This window comes from Scylla paramamosain, chromosome 29, assembly GCF_035594125.1.
Source record: "Scylla paramamosain isolate STU-SP2022 chromosome 29, ASM3559412v1, whole genome shotgun sequence".
In the NCBI taxonomy this organism is placed as follows: Eukaryota; Metazoa; Arthropoda; class Malacostraca; order Decapoda; family Portunidae; genus Scylla; species Scylla paramamosain.
This window is the reverse complement of record NC_087179.1, coordinates 18,104,380-18,116,879: the sequence shown is the minus strand read 5'-3', so window position 1 is coordinate 18,116,879 and position 12,500 is coordinate 18,104,380. Positions and strand designations below refer to the sequence as shown.

The window sequence follows — 12,500 nt, the reverse complement described above, 5'->3', positions numbered from 1 at the left end:
CGACGTGAAACGAATAGATTTTGCAACTTCTTCCCAATTCGAAGACAGGATGTGGCTGGGGAACGAGTGAAACCGTCTGAGTCATTGGTAATTAGGGAAAGGTGTACCAGGTGCCAGTCGAGTCGTAGGTTAAGATGTACCAGAAGTTACCCAGTATTCTCAGTCATTCATTCCTTTCTCTGGTAAACTCTGGAACTCCCTGCCTGCTTCTGCATTTCCACCTTCCTATGACTTGAGATCCTTCATGAGGGAGGGTTCAAGACACTTATCCTTCAATTTTTTTACTCTATTCGGACCAGCATTTCATTTTTTTTTTTTGTTGGATTTTTGTTCTCCTTGGCTGGTGTCCCTCCTACATAAAAAAATAAATAAATAAATAAAGCAGTCAAAGGGTTAAGTACAGGTTACTGCAGGTTGGCTTAATAAAAACACTTGCATCCACTGACACTTTATTGCTAGGGAATGTACTTCAATGTACAAGCCTTCCAGTACAAAATTATGTACAAAAAACTTCATTAATCCTAGCATCACCTTCAGGAGACAGACAGGCAGGCAGGCAGGCAGGCAGGCGTCCCACCCACTCGCCCACTCACTAACTCACTCGCTTGCTCGCTCGCTCGTCACGCACACGCTCACTCACACCACTCTTACTCTCACAATAAGTAAATTATGCTACAGTATTTAATATCAAGACGGCCGTGCTTGTGATGTAGACCTGGGAACAGAACGTGTGTGTGTGTGTGTGTGTGTGTGTTTGTAAGAGAGACAGAACAGAGAGAAAAAAAATAATAAAATAAGGGAAGCTGCAAGATATTAAGCCTACAAGTTGCTGGTCTTATATAAGAGACAGAGATAAAAGATAGTGAAATAGAGCGACATAGAAGAATATCAGATAATAACGTAAGATTGCACCAGAAATGAGACGATAAAAACGAACACAAAATATCAAAAATCCAGAAAAGTGAAACCGTTGCCACAGTAAACAAAAAAAAAAAAAAAAAAAAAAAGAAAATGGAGGCAAAGATTCCAAATTAACCAGAGACAAGATAAGTAATTCAAGTATCTCACGGAAAAAAAAAATTATATAGTTCATTACGTAATTTATTTTATTCATTTATTTTTTTGCCGTATTTTCCTTTATGGCATCTTGTGAGTATATTGTTGTTGTTTGTTGTTGTTGTTGCGACAGGACGCGGTGTGGGATGAGACTTAGGACCAAATGCTACAGGGTATAGATTTTTTTAGTCCTGGGGGATAAATTTTCCTCCTCAGCTGTTTGAAAGGAAGGGAAAAACTAATTAAATGCTCTACCTCCTTTTCTTGGGATAAATTTTCCTCCTCAGCTGTTTGAAAGGAGAGGAGAACTAATTAAGTGTTCACGATAGAGAAAACACTTAATAACGGACATTTTTCTTACTTGATATATAAATTTTCCCCCTCAGCTGTGTGAAAAGAGGAAAAACTAATCACGTGCTCCACAATAGAGAAAACAAACTTCACAATGGCCATTTTCCTTAATAGATACATAAATTTTCCTCCTCCACTGCATGAAAAGAGAGAAAAACCAATGAAACACTCCACAGTACAGAATGAAACATCTAAAACCGGCCATTTTCCTCACTCACAGGGAAAAATGAGAGGAAAAACAAGATGACAGCACAGCACGTAAAATATACAACAATTTTTCAACCTAAAAAGTGACTTACACAGAATACTTAAGAAAAAAAATGCACCTTTTGAATCACACAAGTTTACAACATATAAATACTTACTTAAACCTTCACTACGGGAGAAAACAAACAGCAATAGCAACACAGCACAGCATCACATAGGAAGGGGGCGGGGGAAAACATATCTTAACCCTTTAACTACAACAGAAGATAATGAATTAAATCTTTCAAAACCTCTACAAGGAAGGGGATTAAAAAAAACAATAGATTTTCCAGTTTCTACACAGTTTAAAAGATAGATGTGGCTGTAGGAGTAGTAAAGATGATTGGTAATTAAGGAAAGGTGTACCAGTTAGCGGGGAAAGGGTTAATTTGTATAGACTAAGTGGTTACGGAAATAACACAATGGGGGTTTAGAGGCACAAAGGGGAAATAGTGGTAAAATAAACTAAAAAGAATGCAGGAGATAAAGGGAAACTAAAGAGATAGGAAAAAAATGCCATAGAGAGGGATGGAACTTAATAACTGGGGGGGAATAATGATGAAATAAACTAAACAATATAGGAAATAAGGGGAAATTTGAGATAGGAAAACAAACCATGGAAATATAAGAAAACTGAAGACAGGAAAAGAGAAAATAATGCCAAAAATAAACCAAAATATAAAAAAAAAAATACAAGAAACAAAGGAAAACTAGAATCACAGAAGGAAATTAAAGACGAGAAGAAAGAAATAAAAAAAAAACAGGAAACAAACAAAAACTAAAGAGATAGAGATAGTAAAAACAAACCATAGAAAAACAGAAGGAACTTAACGACAAGGGAATGAGCTTCAACTGCCGACAATGAGCAATGAGGCGTGAGAACCGTCACCACACCAGAGACCACAACGATAACAATGCGAGGATAACAATGAGCGCGACCCAGCGGAACAGAAAACGGAGGACGGAGAATGGCAGGGAGGAGGGGGCGAGAGACAGAGGAATGAAGAAGAAGAGAGAAAAATAAGAAAAAATAGAGAATAATAATGAGGGAGATAATAATGAACAGGAAAGAGAGAAAGAAAATGGAGGAAAAGAAGATAAAGAATTAGCAAGAGATTAAGAGCCAAGAATAAGTGACTGTTATTATTGTCAAACACTTAATTCTCGTCTACTAGAGTGACAAAATGCATCAAAAATAACGAGAGAATCTGTTCCCATTACAACAAATAAAGAAAAAATTACAATAAGTCTTCAACGACATAAGGAATTACATTTACCATTACTTTTATTGTCGATGATCTGGACCTTAATCACATCACTGGGGAAACAGACGAACAAACCAACAAACGGCGGCTTCAACAAACACACACACGTACACACACGGAAAATAAGTCAATAAAAAAAGATAAATTAATAAATAATAGCAATAAAAATCCACTTCTTCACATATACATGATAAAAAATCCACTTCATCTACACACAACGCTCAAGACGGCAACTTTACCACACGGATGAGAATGAAACGACTCGATCCGCACTTCCCTTAATACACTGGTGATCAAACGTGGTCCCTGGAAAATGGAATCTTTCGTGTTACTCGTATGTATAGTTTAACACTCCTGCGCCAACTGGGAGGGGTGAGGGGGGGTGGGGGAGACTGGGCAGGGAAGAGTGAAGGGGATACGGTGAGACTATGAGACTGTACCTTCCCTCCCTGCCAGTCTAACCCAAATTCTATTACTGCAATACTTTCCTTACAGTCTAATTAACTGTCTAAAGGTCACAGGGCCAGTCACAAGGGTTATGTTAGTCCTGTTACTGCACCTCCTTTCCTTACAGTCTAACTCAGTGTCTAAAGGTCACAGGGCCAGTCACAAGGGTTATTTCTGTTACAAGTCCCTCTTATGGGTTCTATCTGGTCATTTACAAGTCCCATATGTCCTTCACAAGTTCAGCTTCCTGTCTTTCGTAAATGATGTTTGCTGTGAGAATTTGAGTAAGTGGGGATGACTGATAAAAAACAAGTAATGCCAGTCAGTCAGTCAGTCAGTCAGTCAGTCAGTCAGTCAGTCAGTCAGTCAGTCAGTCAGTCAGTCAGTCAGTCAGTCAGTCAGTCAGTCAGTCAGCTATAGAGAATCGATGAACACTGTGGATGACTGACAAGGGAAGGAAAGAGAAAGTGTTGCTCAGTCAGTCAGTCAGTCAGTCAGTCAGTCAGTCAGTGAGTTGGTGGGCAATGAGAGAATCCATGAACACTCCTATGCATGAATACTGAGTCACTGAGAAATTCACCATGAGTAATATTTCCACCACCATCAAAGACAGTGTTTCTTGCCTCTCTCTCACACACACACACACACACATGCAGAGCAGGTACCTCATAAATCATAAAAGGAAAGGAATTATGGCACAAGTATTCCTAATAAAAGACTGACAATTTTAGGGACTTCTCACCACTGGCTTACTGCTAAACAATCACCCCTGCTGACCTTCCTTTAAGTAGATGTGTACAAGTGAACTTTTAAGAACATTTCCAGCACTGTCCTGCAGGGAGATCAAGACTTGCATGAAGGACTTAAAGGTCTCGCCAACATGTCAGGGTGATTACCGTGGAAAAATTTGGTGCATGCAGAATAAAAAAATGAAAAGAGGGGAAATAAGTGCTAATAATATACTCATGGGTTCCGACAGCAGGTTTTCGTTGGTGAATCTCGAAAAATATTAAATGACACATGTACACTTGCATGGTTCGCTACACACACACACACACACACACACACACACACACTGTCTTGCTAAGTTGCAGGTGAAGGTGATTACACAAGATAATAATAATGATAATAATGATAATAATAATGATGATAATAATAATAACAAACTAGTGCCTGATAACAAATGCAAGTGTTGATAAAGACCTAATAACAAGAATAAAATAATAATAATAGTAATAATAATAATAATAATAATGACAACCTAATACCGAAGAAGACAATAATAATAATAATAATAATAATAATAATAATAATAATAATAATAATAATAATAATAATAATAATAACAATAAGTCACATAGCCCAGTACAGTTTTTTTGGCACATCACAGCTTGAGTATGATTCAAAACTTGAGATACACATTACTATGACTCTCTCTCTCTCTCTCTCTCTCATAGTGCCCCAGAACACAAGAGGTTACATGAACACAACACAGGCAATAGTCAAGATAAGATACCACAATGCAATAGCGAGGAAAAGATCATTTAGAGTATTGTTTTCAAGTAGTCGTAGCCACAATGGTAGTAGTAGTAGTAGTAGTTAAGTAATACAATAGTAGTGATGATGAATGAGTAACAACGATCAATATAATTCATTTAGTATATTATCTGTTCGTTTGTTCATTCGTTCGTTTGTTTGTTTGTTTGTTTGTTTGTTTATTTCACTGTTTACCTCCATCCCTAACTCTAGAGCATTGACAGGAACTCTGGAATGACTTGAAGACCACCACCATCACCACCACCAGGGAGGAGGAGGAGGAGGAGGAGGAGGAGGCTAACAAACTCTCCCTGCCTTTCTTCCTTCCTACTATCCTTTCTCAGCTTCCTTCTTCCCTTCCTTCACAAACAGAATCACACCACCTCTCCTTCACTCCCTCCTTCCTTCCTTCTCAACAACCTCCTCTCCTTCCCAGGTTCCTTCCTTCCTTCCTTCACAAACAGAATCACATCTCTTCTTCCTTCATTTTGCTTAATATGAAAGAAAACTGAAGGAAGAAGAGAAATTAATATACAGTCCTTCTCTTTCCTTCTTTCATTCTCATCTTTCCTACTTTTTTTCAGGAATACACAGGAGGGAAACACATTCATTCAACACCCTTTTTTTCCTTCATTCACAAGTACATGAGCATAAAGTATCAACAACCTTCCTTTCCTTCACTCCTTCACTTCTTCCTTCCTCTATTCATAAAATCCAGGAGGAGGAATAACTAGCACACCTCACCACACTTCCTTCTCTTCCTATCTTCACATGCACGTCTCAATTAACTGCGCTTCCTTATCTTTCTCACTTCACCTCACTTCCTCATCTTCCTTGCCTAACCTCACCTTCACTTCCTCATGTTCCTTCATTCACCTTCCCTTACCTAACTTCACCTCACTTCCTCTTCCTTGTCTTCCTTCCTTCACCTTCCTTGCCTAACTCCACCTCACCTTCGCTTCCTCATCTCCCTTCCTTGCTAACCATCTCACTTCCACTTCCTCATGCCTAACTCCACCTTACTTCCTCTTCCTCACCTTCCTTCCTTCACTTCACTTCACCTCAAAACCCTCAAACTTAATGTAGTGACGAACTAATATATGCTACAAGTCTTTTGAGCTTGACATCCCAACCTAACAGAGAATGAACACTTAAAAGACGTAATATGACTGTGGAATTGCTTACTGTACATGTTATATGGAGCAACAAATTATTGGCACCATCCACTGCACCTTTACCTAGTGACTCTCTCTCTCTCTCTCTCTCTCTCTCTCTCTCTACACAGACAGCATTCAATTTTTTTTTCTTAAACTGTCAATCTTTTCCTGTATCAAAAAACGTCGCACTATTTTGAGTATAAAACGACGCACACGCACTCAGTCACTTACACACACACACACACACACACACACACACATACAGACACTCACTTGGACACACACTCAGTCACTTACACACAAACACACACACACACACACACACATTTTTTAACACCCAACAGCTGATATGTCTAATGGGTAGCCAGCCGTCCACACAACGCAGCAGACACATAATGGAAGTTGAATTAGGCTCCTCTTGTTCCTCTCCCATTGAGTCGAACCAGGAGAGTAACAGACAGGCAGACAGGCAGACAGGCAGACAGACAGACGGGCAAATACACACGGCTTGTCTTGAGCTGCCTTCTCATAAACAACTTGTAACACAGAGACTGGAGGACTCACTCACATCCTCCACTACAACACACTTACCTCACACTCCAACACACACACACACACACACATACACACACACATGCACACGCACACACAAACATCTATGTACAATGAGTGACTACAACGCAGGGTACAAAGACTGACTGACTGACTGACTGACTGTTCAAGCTTTGTGTTCAGGACTCGCTCTGAATGACACTTACTTACAGAAGTCATTGGTTCACTGGGAGCAAGAAATCAAGAAAAATGCACATACTCAACCTGAACGCCAATTTCTCTTCAACAGTTCTGTCTGCGGGAAGATTGTGGTGATAATGACGACGATGATGATGCGCCACTTCACCACCACCACCACCACCACCACCACCACCACTACAACCACCACCACAACCTCTCACTCACAGCGTCTTCAAATGATCCTATGTCCTGACAGTCACCCTGGGTCTAGTTTAAGCTGCTTTCCTTGTGTCCTAGTCATGGTTTAGTTTCCTGGCTCAGCAAAGACCTTATAGTTGAAGATTTAAAGGTCCCACTATGATCATGAGCCTAAAAATTGTCTTGGCTTAACATCTAGAGCCTTTCTTGTGTTTGTTTAGTTACAGTTTGGCTTCCTGGCACAGTGAAGGTGATAAGCCTCGTAGGTAAAAATTTGTCACACTAAGAGCCTAAAAGCTATCTTGGCCTACCAACTAAAGAGCTCTCCTTATCTTCATTTGGTTACAGTTTGGTTTCCTGGCACAGTGAAGGTCTCAGGCCTCATAGGTAAAAATTTGTCACACTAAGAGCCTAAAAGTTGTCTTGGCCTACCATCTAAAGAGCCTTCCTTGTCTTTGTTTGGTTGGTGTTTGGTTTCCTGGCACAGTGAAGGTGTCAGGCCTCATAGGTAAAAATTTGTCACACTAAGAGCCTAAAAGCTGTCTTGGCCTATCAGTTAAAGAGCTCTCCTTGCCTTCATTTGGTTACAGTTTGGTTTCCTGGCCCAGTGAAGGTGATAGGCCTGTTACAGGTAAAAATCCGTCTTACTATAATCTTGCACTGATCCTCTGCTGGGAGCCAAAGGGTTAAGAGAATGGTGGTAAGGAGTGTGAGTGTGCAAGCTATGTGCCTTGTCTTAGCTGCCTTTTTTTTTCAGGGAGATGGCCTTGGTATGTTTGTATGTTTGTATGTATGATCTTGTGGCCCAAAGGTTGTCTTGGTGTAATGCCTAAAATGCTATTCCTGTGTTCTCCTGGTTACAGATTTGTATGTTTGTGTGTTTTGTATGTTTGTGTGTTTGTATACATGATCTTGTGGCCCGAAGGTCGTCTTGGTGTAATGCCTAATGTGCTTTTCCTGTGTTCTGGTTACAAATTTTCTGAGCCAGTGAAGTCGTGTCATTGGTAAAGATTCAGCTCCCCTTCAGGTCAAATTGTGAGTGTTTGTATGAGGTGCCTTGGGAGGAATGACATGTGGTTCCAAGTGGTCTAATATTTATACATGTATGTCAGATGAGATAAACAATAAGGCTTAGTGGAGTAATGAAACGACAATATTCATCTCATGAGTGGTGAAGTGGAGACTTGAGAGGAAGAGTGACACATGGGACAACAGGACACACATCAGGTGGAGTGGAGAGGAGTGGAGTGGAGTACTTTTCTATGGTGATGCCTAATGGAAGTGGTCAAGAGAAGCAAACAGATGGATCACCACCACATACGGGAGGTGGTGAGCAAGTGAGAGTGACGGTGGTAGTGGTAGTGGTGGTGGTGGTGGTGGTGGCTGGTGTGTTGTCACCCTTAAGACTCACACGCACAGACTCACACCACCTGACTTAGAGAGTTTTCTCTGCGTTGGCATCACTGCTGAGACACTTGCCCTTAATACAGAGTTCGCTCCGAGTTGGCATCAAGAGTGCAGCCGACCCAGAGAGTCTGCAAGGGAGCAGCAGGCCGTCGGCCGCCGCCGCAGCTACTGTGGCCTAGAGAGTCTCCTCCGAGTTGAGGTTGAGGCCGTCGCTCAGCACAAAGTATCCACCAAACACTAAAAGTTTTGAGAACCTAAACCTCAGCTGTCGTTAGCTGCCGATCTTCTCAATCTGTCGGTACTTCTTCCTCTGCATGGACACCTTGTCCTTGAACAGCACCGGGTCCAGGCGCAGGTTGGAGTGCCGCAGCGGCATGAAGCCCAGCACCGACACGAAGGTGTTCAGGCACACACTGCGCTGCTGGAAGTGGCTCTGCTCCGTCCACACCCACCTGTGTGAAAGGTGGCTGTTAACACCTGTGCTGAGGGGGCACACGCACGCATGCACGCACGCACGCACGCACGCACGCACGCACGCACACACACACACACACACACACACACACCTTACCTAGCTTTTTATATAGAAGCAATACCACTTGTATGGAAGGCAACAATTTACACTACCAATGACTGGATCTCTCTCTCTCTCTCTCTCTCTCTCTCTCTCTCTCTCTCTCTCTCTCTCTCTCTCTCTCTCTCTCTCTCTCTCTCTCTCTCTCTCTCTCTCTCACACACACACACACACACACACACCTCGTCTACCTTTCCAGACACAAGTAATGGTACAAAATGTGACTCAGTCAAGACCAGACACAATCAAGGGAGGTGCTCTATCACAAATCCTTCCAAACACAACCACTTGCACAAAACACGACTCAGGAGTGAACCAAACACAGCGCAGTGCAGTGTTTGGCTCCCCCGTGTGTGGCTCACTTGGCCTCCGAGGCGGGGTCCTTGTATTGCTTGCGCTGGGTGAGCTTGATGGGTGGGCGGCGAGTGACGGCAGCCACCAGCAGGTTGAGGAGCAGGTCGTCGCAGTTGGCAGTGGTGGTGACGGCGGCCAGCAGGCTGGGGTGGGCCTGGTGGGTGTACACGTGCTGCCAGTATCGGTGGTAGATGGCCGCGCCGCTCAGCACCACAGAGTACGAGTTGGTCCACCGGCTGCTGTAGCTCCACCCGCCCTGAGAAGCAAACAGGGTGAGGGGTGAGGGTGAGGGGTGAGGCACTGGCATGGCTGGGAGAGACTGACTGGCTGACATGACATTATAGAGCCTTTCAGTTCTAGACCATCTCCAGCTTGATAAACACAACTATTAGCATTCACAGGAGTAATGGGATACAGTACAAAGCTAGTAACAACATAACATAAGAACATGAGAAAATAGGGGGACCTGCAAGAAGCCATCAGGACTACACGCGGCAGTCCCTGCATGGATGAGCCAATGCAGGGACAGCAGCACCTCTATACCAGACACAGCTGTTGCTTGACACACCCATTTGTTGCTGATCCACAAGAGTAAATGGGACGCAGTTGTAGTAGATGAACAGAGACTGACTGGCTGACTGGCTGACTTGGTGACAGACACTAAGTTTTTCAATTCTCAAGGAAGTTCTCAAGTTTGACAGAACCATCCAGGAATAGGGTAGGCAACATAGTGGATAAACAGACACACTCGACAGCACCTTAATACTGAAGACGCGTGTAATAATTCATAAGTACAGAACCCACACCATCCCCAACCACTCCTACACCACTCCTACACACACATAGATAGATAGATATAGAGAGACTATGAGATTACTCCCCTTCCATAAACCACAACTAGGTAACTACACACCACTCCTCACCACCCTCATCTCCCGACCCTCTGAGGCTACCAACACAAAGCCCCACCCTTGCCACCACCCAGTACCCACCTTAACCCCACCAGGCAGTCTGGGAAAGCACACCACAAGCCCATAGCAACTTCCTAGCACCCTCCACTGAATTCAAAGCTCTCAAACCACCCACCTTCTTAGTTTCCAGCCCAGTAATACCATTGCCATGCACCACACATGTACCTTAGCCTCATCCCAGTGGTGTGAGCGCGCCGGGTACCCCACTAGGCGGTCAGGGAAGGTGCGCCACACAGTGAAGGCAAAGTCCAGCTCATCAGTGGTAAGCGTCACGTCCTCATCCAGGGAGAAAACGGCATCCCAGGTCACTAGTGGGTGTGGGGCGTGCCGTGCCGAGGGAGAGGGGTCCGCCGGCACCACCACGTGTACTGGCACCGAGCCCCCGGGGAGTCTGCTCTCTGGGGGTGCCACCTGAGGGCTCGTCCACACCACCACGATCTGCAAGGGTTGGGTTGTGAGGTGGTGTTGGTGATGGTGGTGGTGTTTGTTGTTGTTTTATATGTCAGATAAGGCTTTTTTGTTTCTTCTCTCAATTTATTTATTATTATTACTATTATTACATACCTTGCCGACAAACTTGCTCTTCGAAATGTTCTTGATGAGTCTGTAGAGTGGCGTGGTGTGTATGGGACCACTGCCGCCATGACTTACCGACACCACCGCTGTGTATCTGTGTGTGTGGCGGAGATACAGACAATTACAAACACCTGACATTATTCCAACATTCTCTCAAAGTGGTGCAGTATACATGGTAGTACAGTAGTGGTAGTGGTGGTGGTGGTGGTAGTGCCTCACCTGGAGTGTGGCGCAGTGCCGAGGGCGTCGTGGTAGAAGGGGAAGTGTGGCAGGTAATCGGAGAAGGAGAAGTTGATGGCCAGGGCGCCGGGGTCACTGTTCCACACCGACAGCGGCCGTGCCCTTGACCTCTTGACCCTGTCCGCCAGGATCTGCAGGTGCCGGGGAGGTGAGAGTAGGTGGGGTGAGGGTGGGGAGGGGGGTGAGAGTGAGTGGGGAGTAGACCAAAGGCAGTGTTGTGATGGTCTGCTGGTAATACGTGTCAATGTGAAACGGAAGACTCCATTTTTTTGTATAGGTAATTTCTTGGTCTTTTCTTAATTATTTCTTTGATAAGTGACAGCATTGTTTACTTTTTATCCCTTACAGTTTAATATCAATCTGTTTTTTTTTTATATGTCTGCGTAATCACACTACTGTACTTCTTGTATGGCTAAAGTATTTCAACTTTTTTTTTATCTGAATTTTGCATGCGAAAAAGAAAACAAACACACACACACACAAACATACATACATACAAAAAGAACATAAGAAAGTAAGGGAAGCTTCAAAACACTGTCACACACACACACACACACACACACACACACACACACACACACACACACACACACACACACACACACACACACACATGGAATAGAGGATTTTAATGATGTCTGATATGAGATGACCTTTTAACAGACATGACTAACACTCTGGGAAAAATACAACAACACACACACACACACACACACACACACACACACACACACACACACACAAAGAAAGAAAACAAATAAAAGGAAAAAAGCCAAAAAAAAAACAAAGGAATGAGGAGGAAACACACACACACACACACACACACACACACACACACACACACACACACACACACACACACACACACACACACACACACACACACTACCAAGAAAAAACAAAGGAATGAGAAAGGAAACAGATGACACAAAAACTATAAAGAAAAAAAGAAAAGAACAGGAAGAATAAAAATAGGAATAACACAACCCACAATTAGAAGGAAAAAGGAAAGAAAAGAAAAATAATAATGACAATAACAAGAAACAGAGGAATGAGGGAGGAAGAAGAAGAAGAAATAACATAACAGACACACAGACAGCTTACTTCAATAATGAACAAAGGAATAAGAGCGGAGGAGGAGGAGAAGGAAAGCAAAAGAAAAGAAAGCAACAGACAAACAAACATACACATACATAGACATACAGACAAACGGACACTTACCTCCAGCGTTGCAAAGACAATTTTCTGAACGGAGGAGAAGTATCTGTTCCAAATGAGCTGCGTCTGTTGCCTCATCTGTAGCATCTGAGAGGCATTGATGGATCTCACAACCTCTGGCACCTGCAACACACCTGTCTGTATCAACCCTGCAATTTTCATCCACTCCAAC

The 12,500-nt window shown here is 43.1% G+C and overlaps 1 protein-coding gene across 1 annotated transcript in view; it reads right to left on the bottom strand.

Annotated features, from left to right (window-relative positions):
- Positions 1–436: 436 nt before the first annotated feature.
- LOC135115522 (exostosin-1-like) overlaps positions 437–12,500 on the bottom strand; it is a 61,374-nt gene continuing 49,310 nt past the window's right edge. The window contains exons 3-8 of the mRNA XM_064032383.1: positions 12,332–12,451; positions 11,090–11,241; positions 10,859–10,964; positions 10,460–10,732; positions 9,332–9,579; positions 437–8,847 (exon numbers count right to left, since the gene is read on the bottom strand). Of these exons, the coding sequence (XP_063888453.1) occupies positions 8,667–8,847; positions 9,332–9,579; positions 10,460–10,732; positions 10,859–10,964; positions 11,090–11,241; positions 12,332–12,451 (1,080 nt within the window). The 3' untranslated portion in view covers positions 437–8,666. The remainder of the gene's footprint in view (positions 8,848–9,331; positions 9,580–10,459; positions 10,733–10,858; positions 10,965–11,089; positions 11,242–12,331; positions 12,452–12,500) is intronic.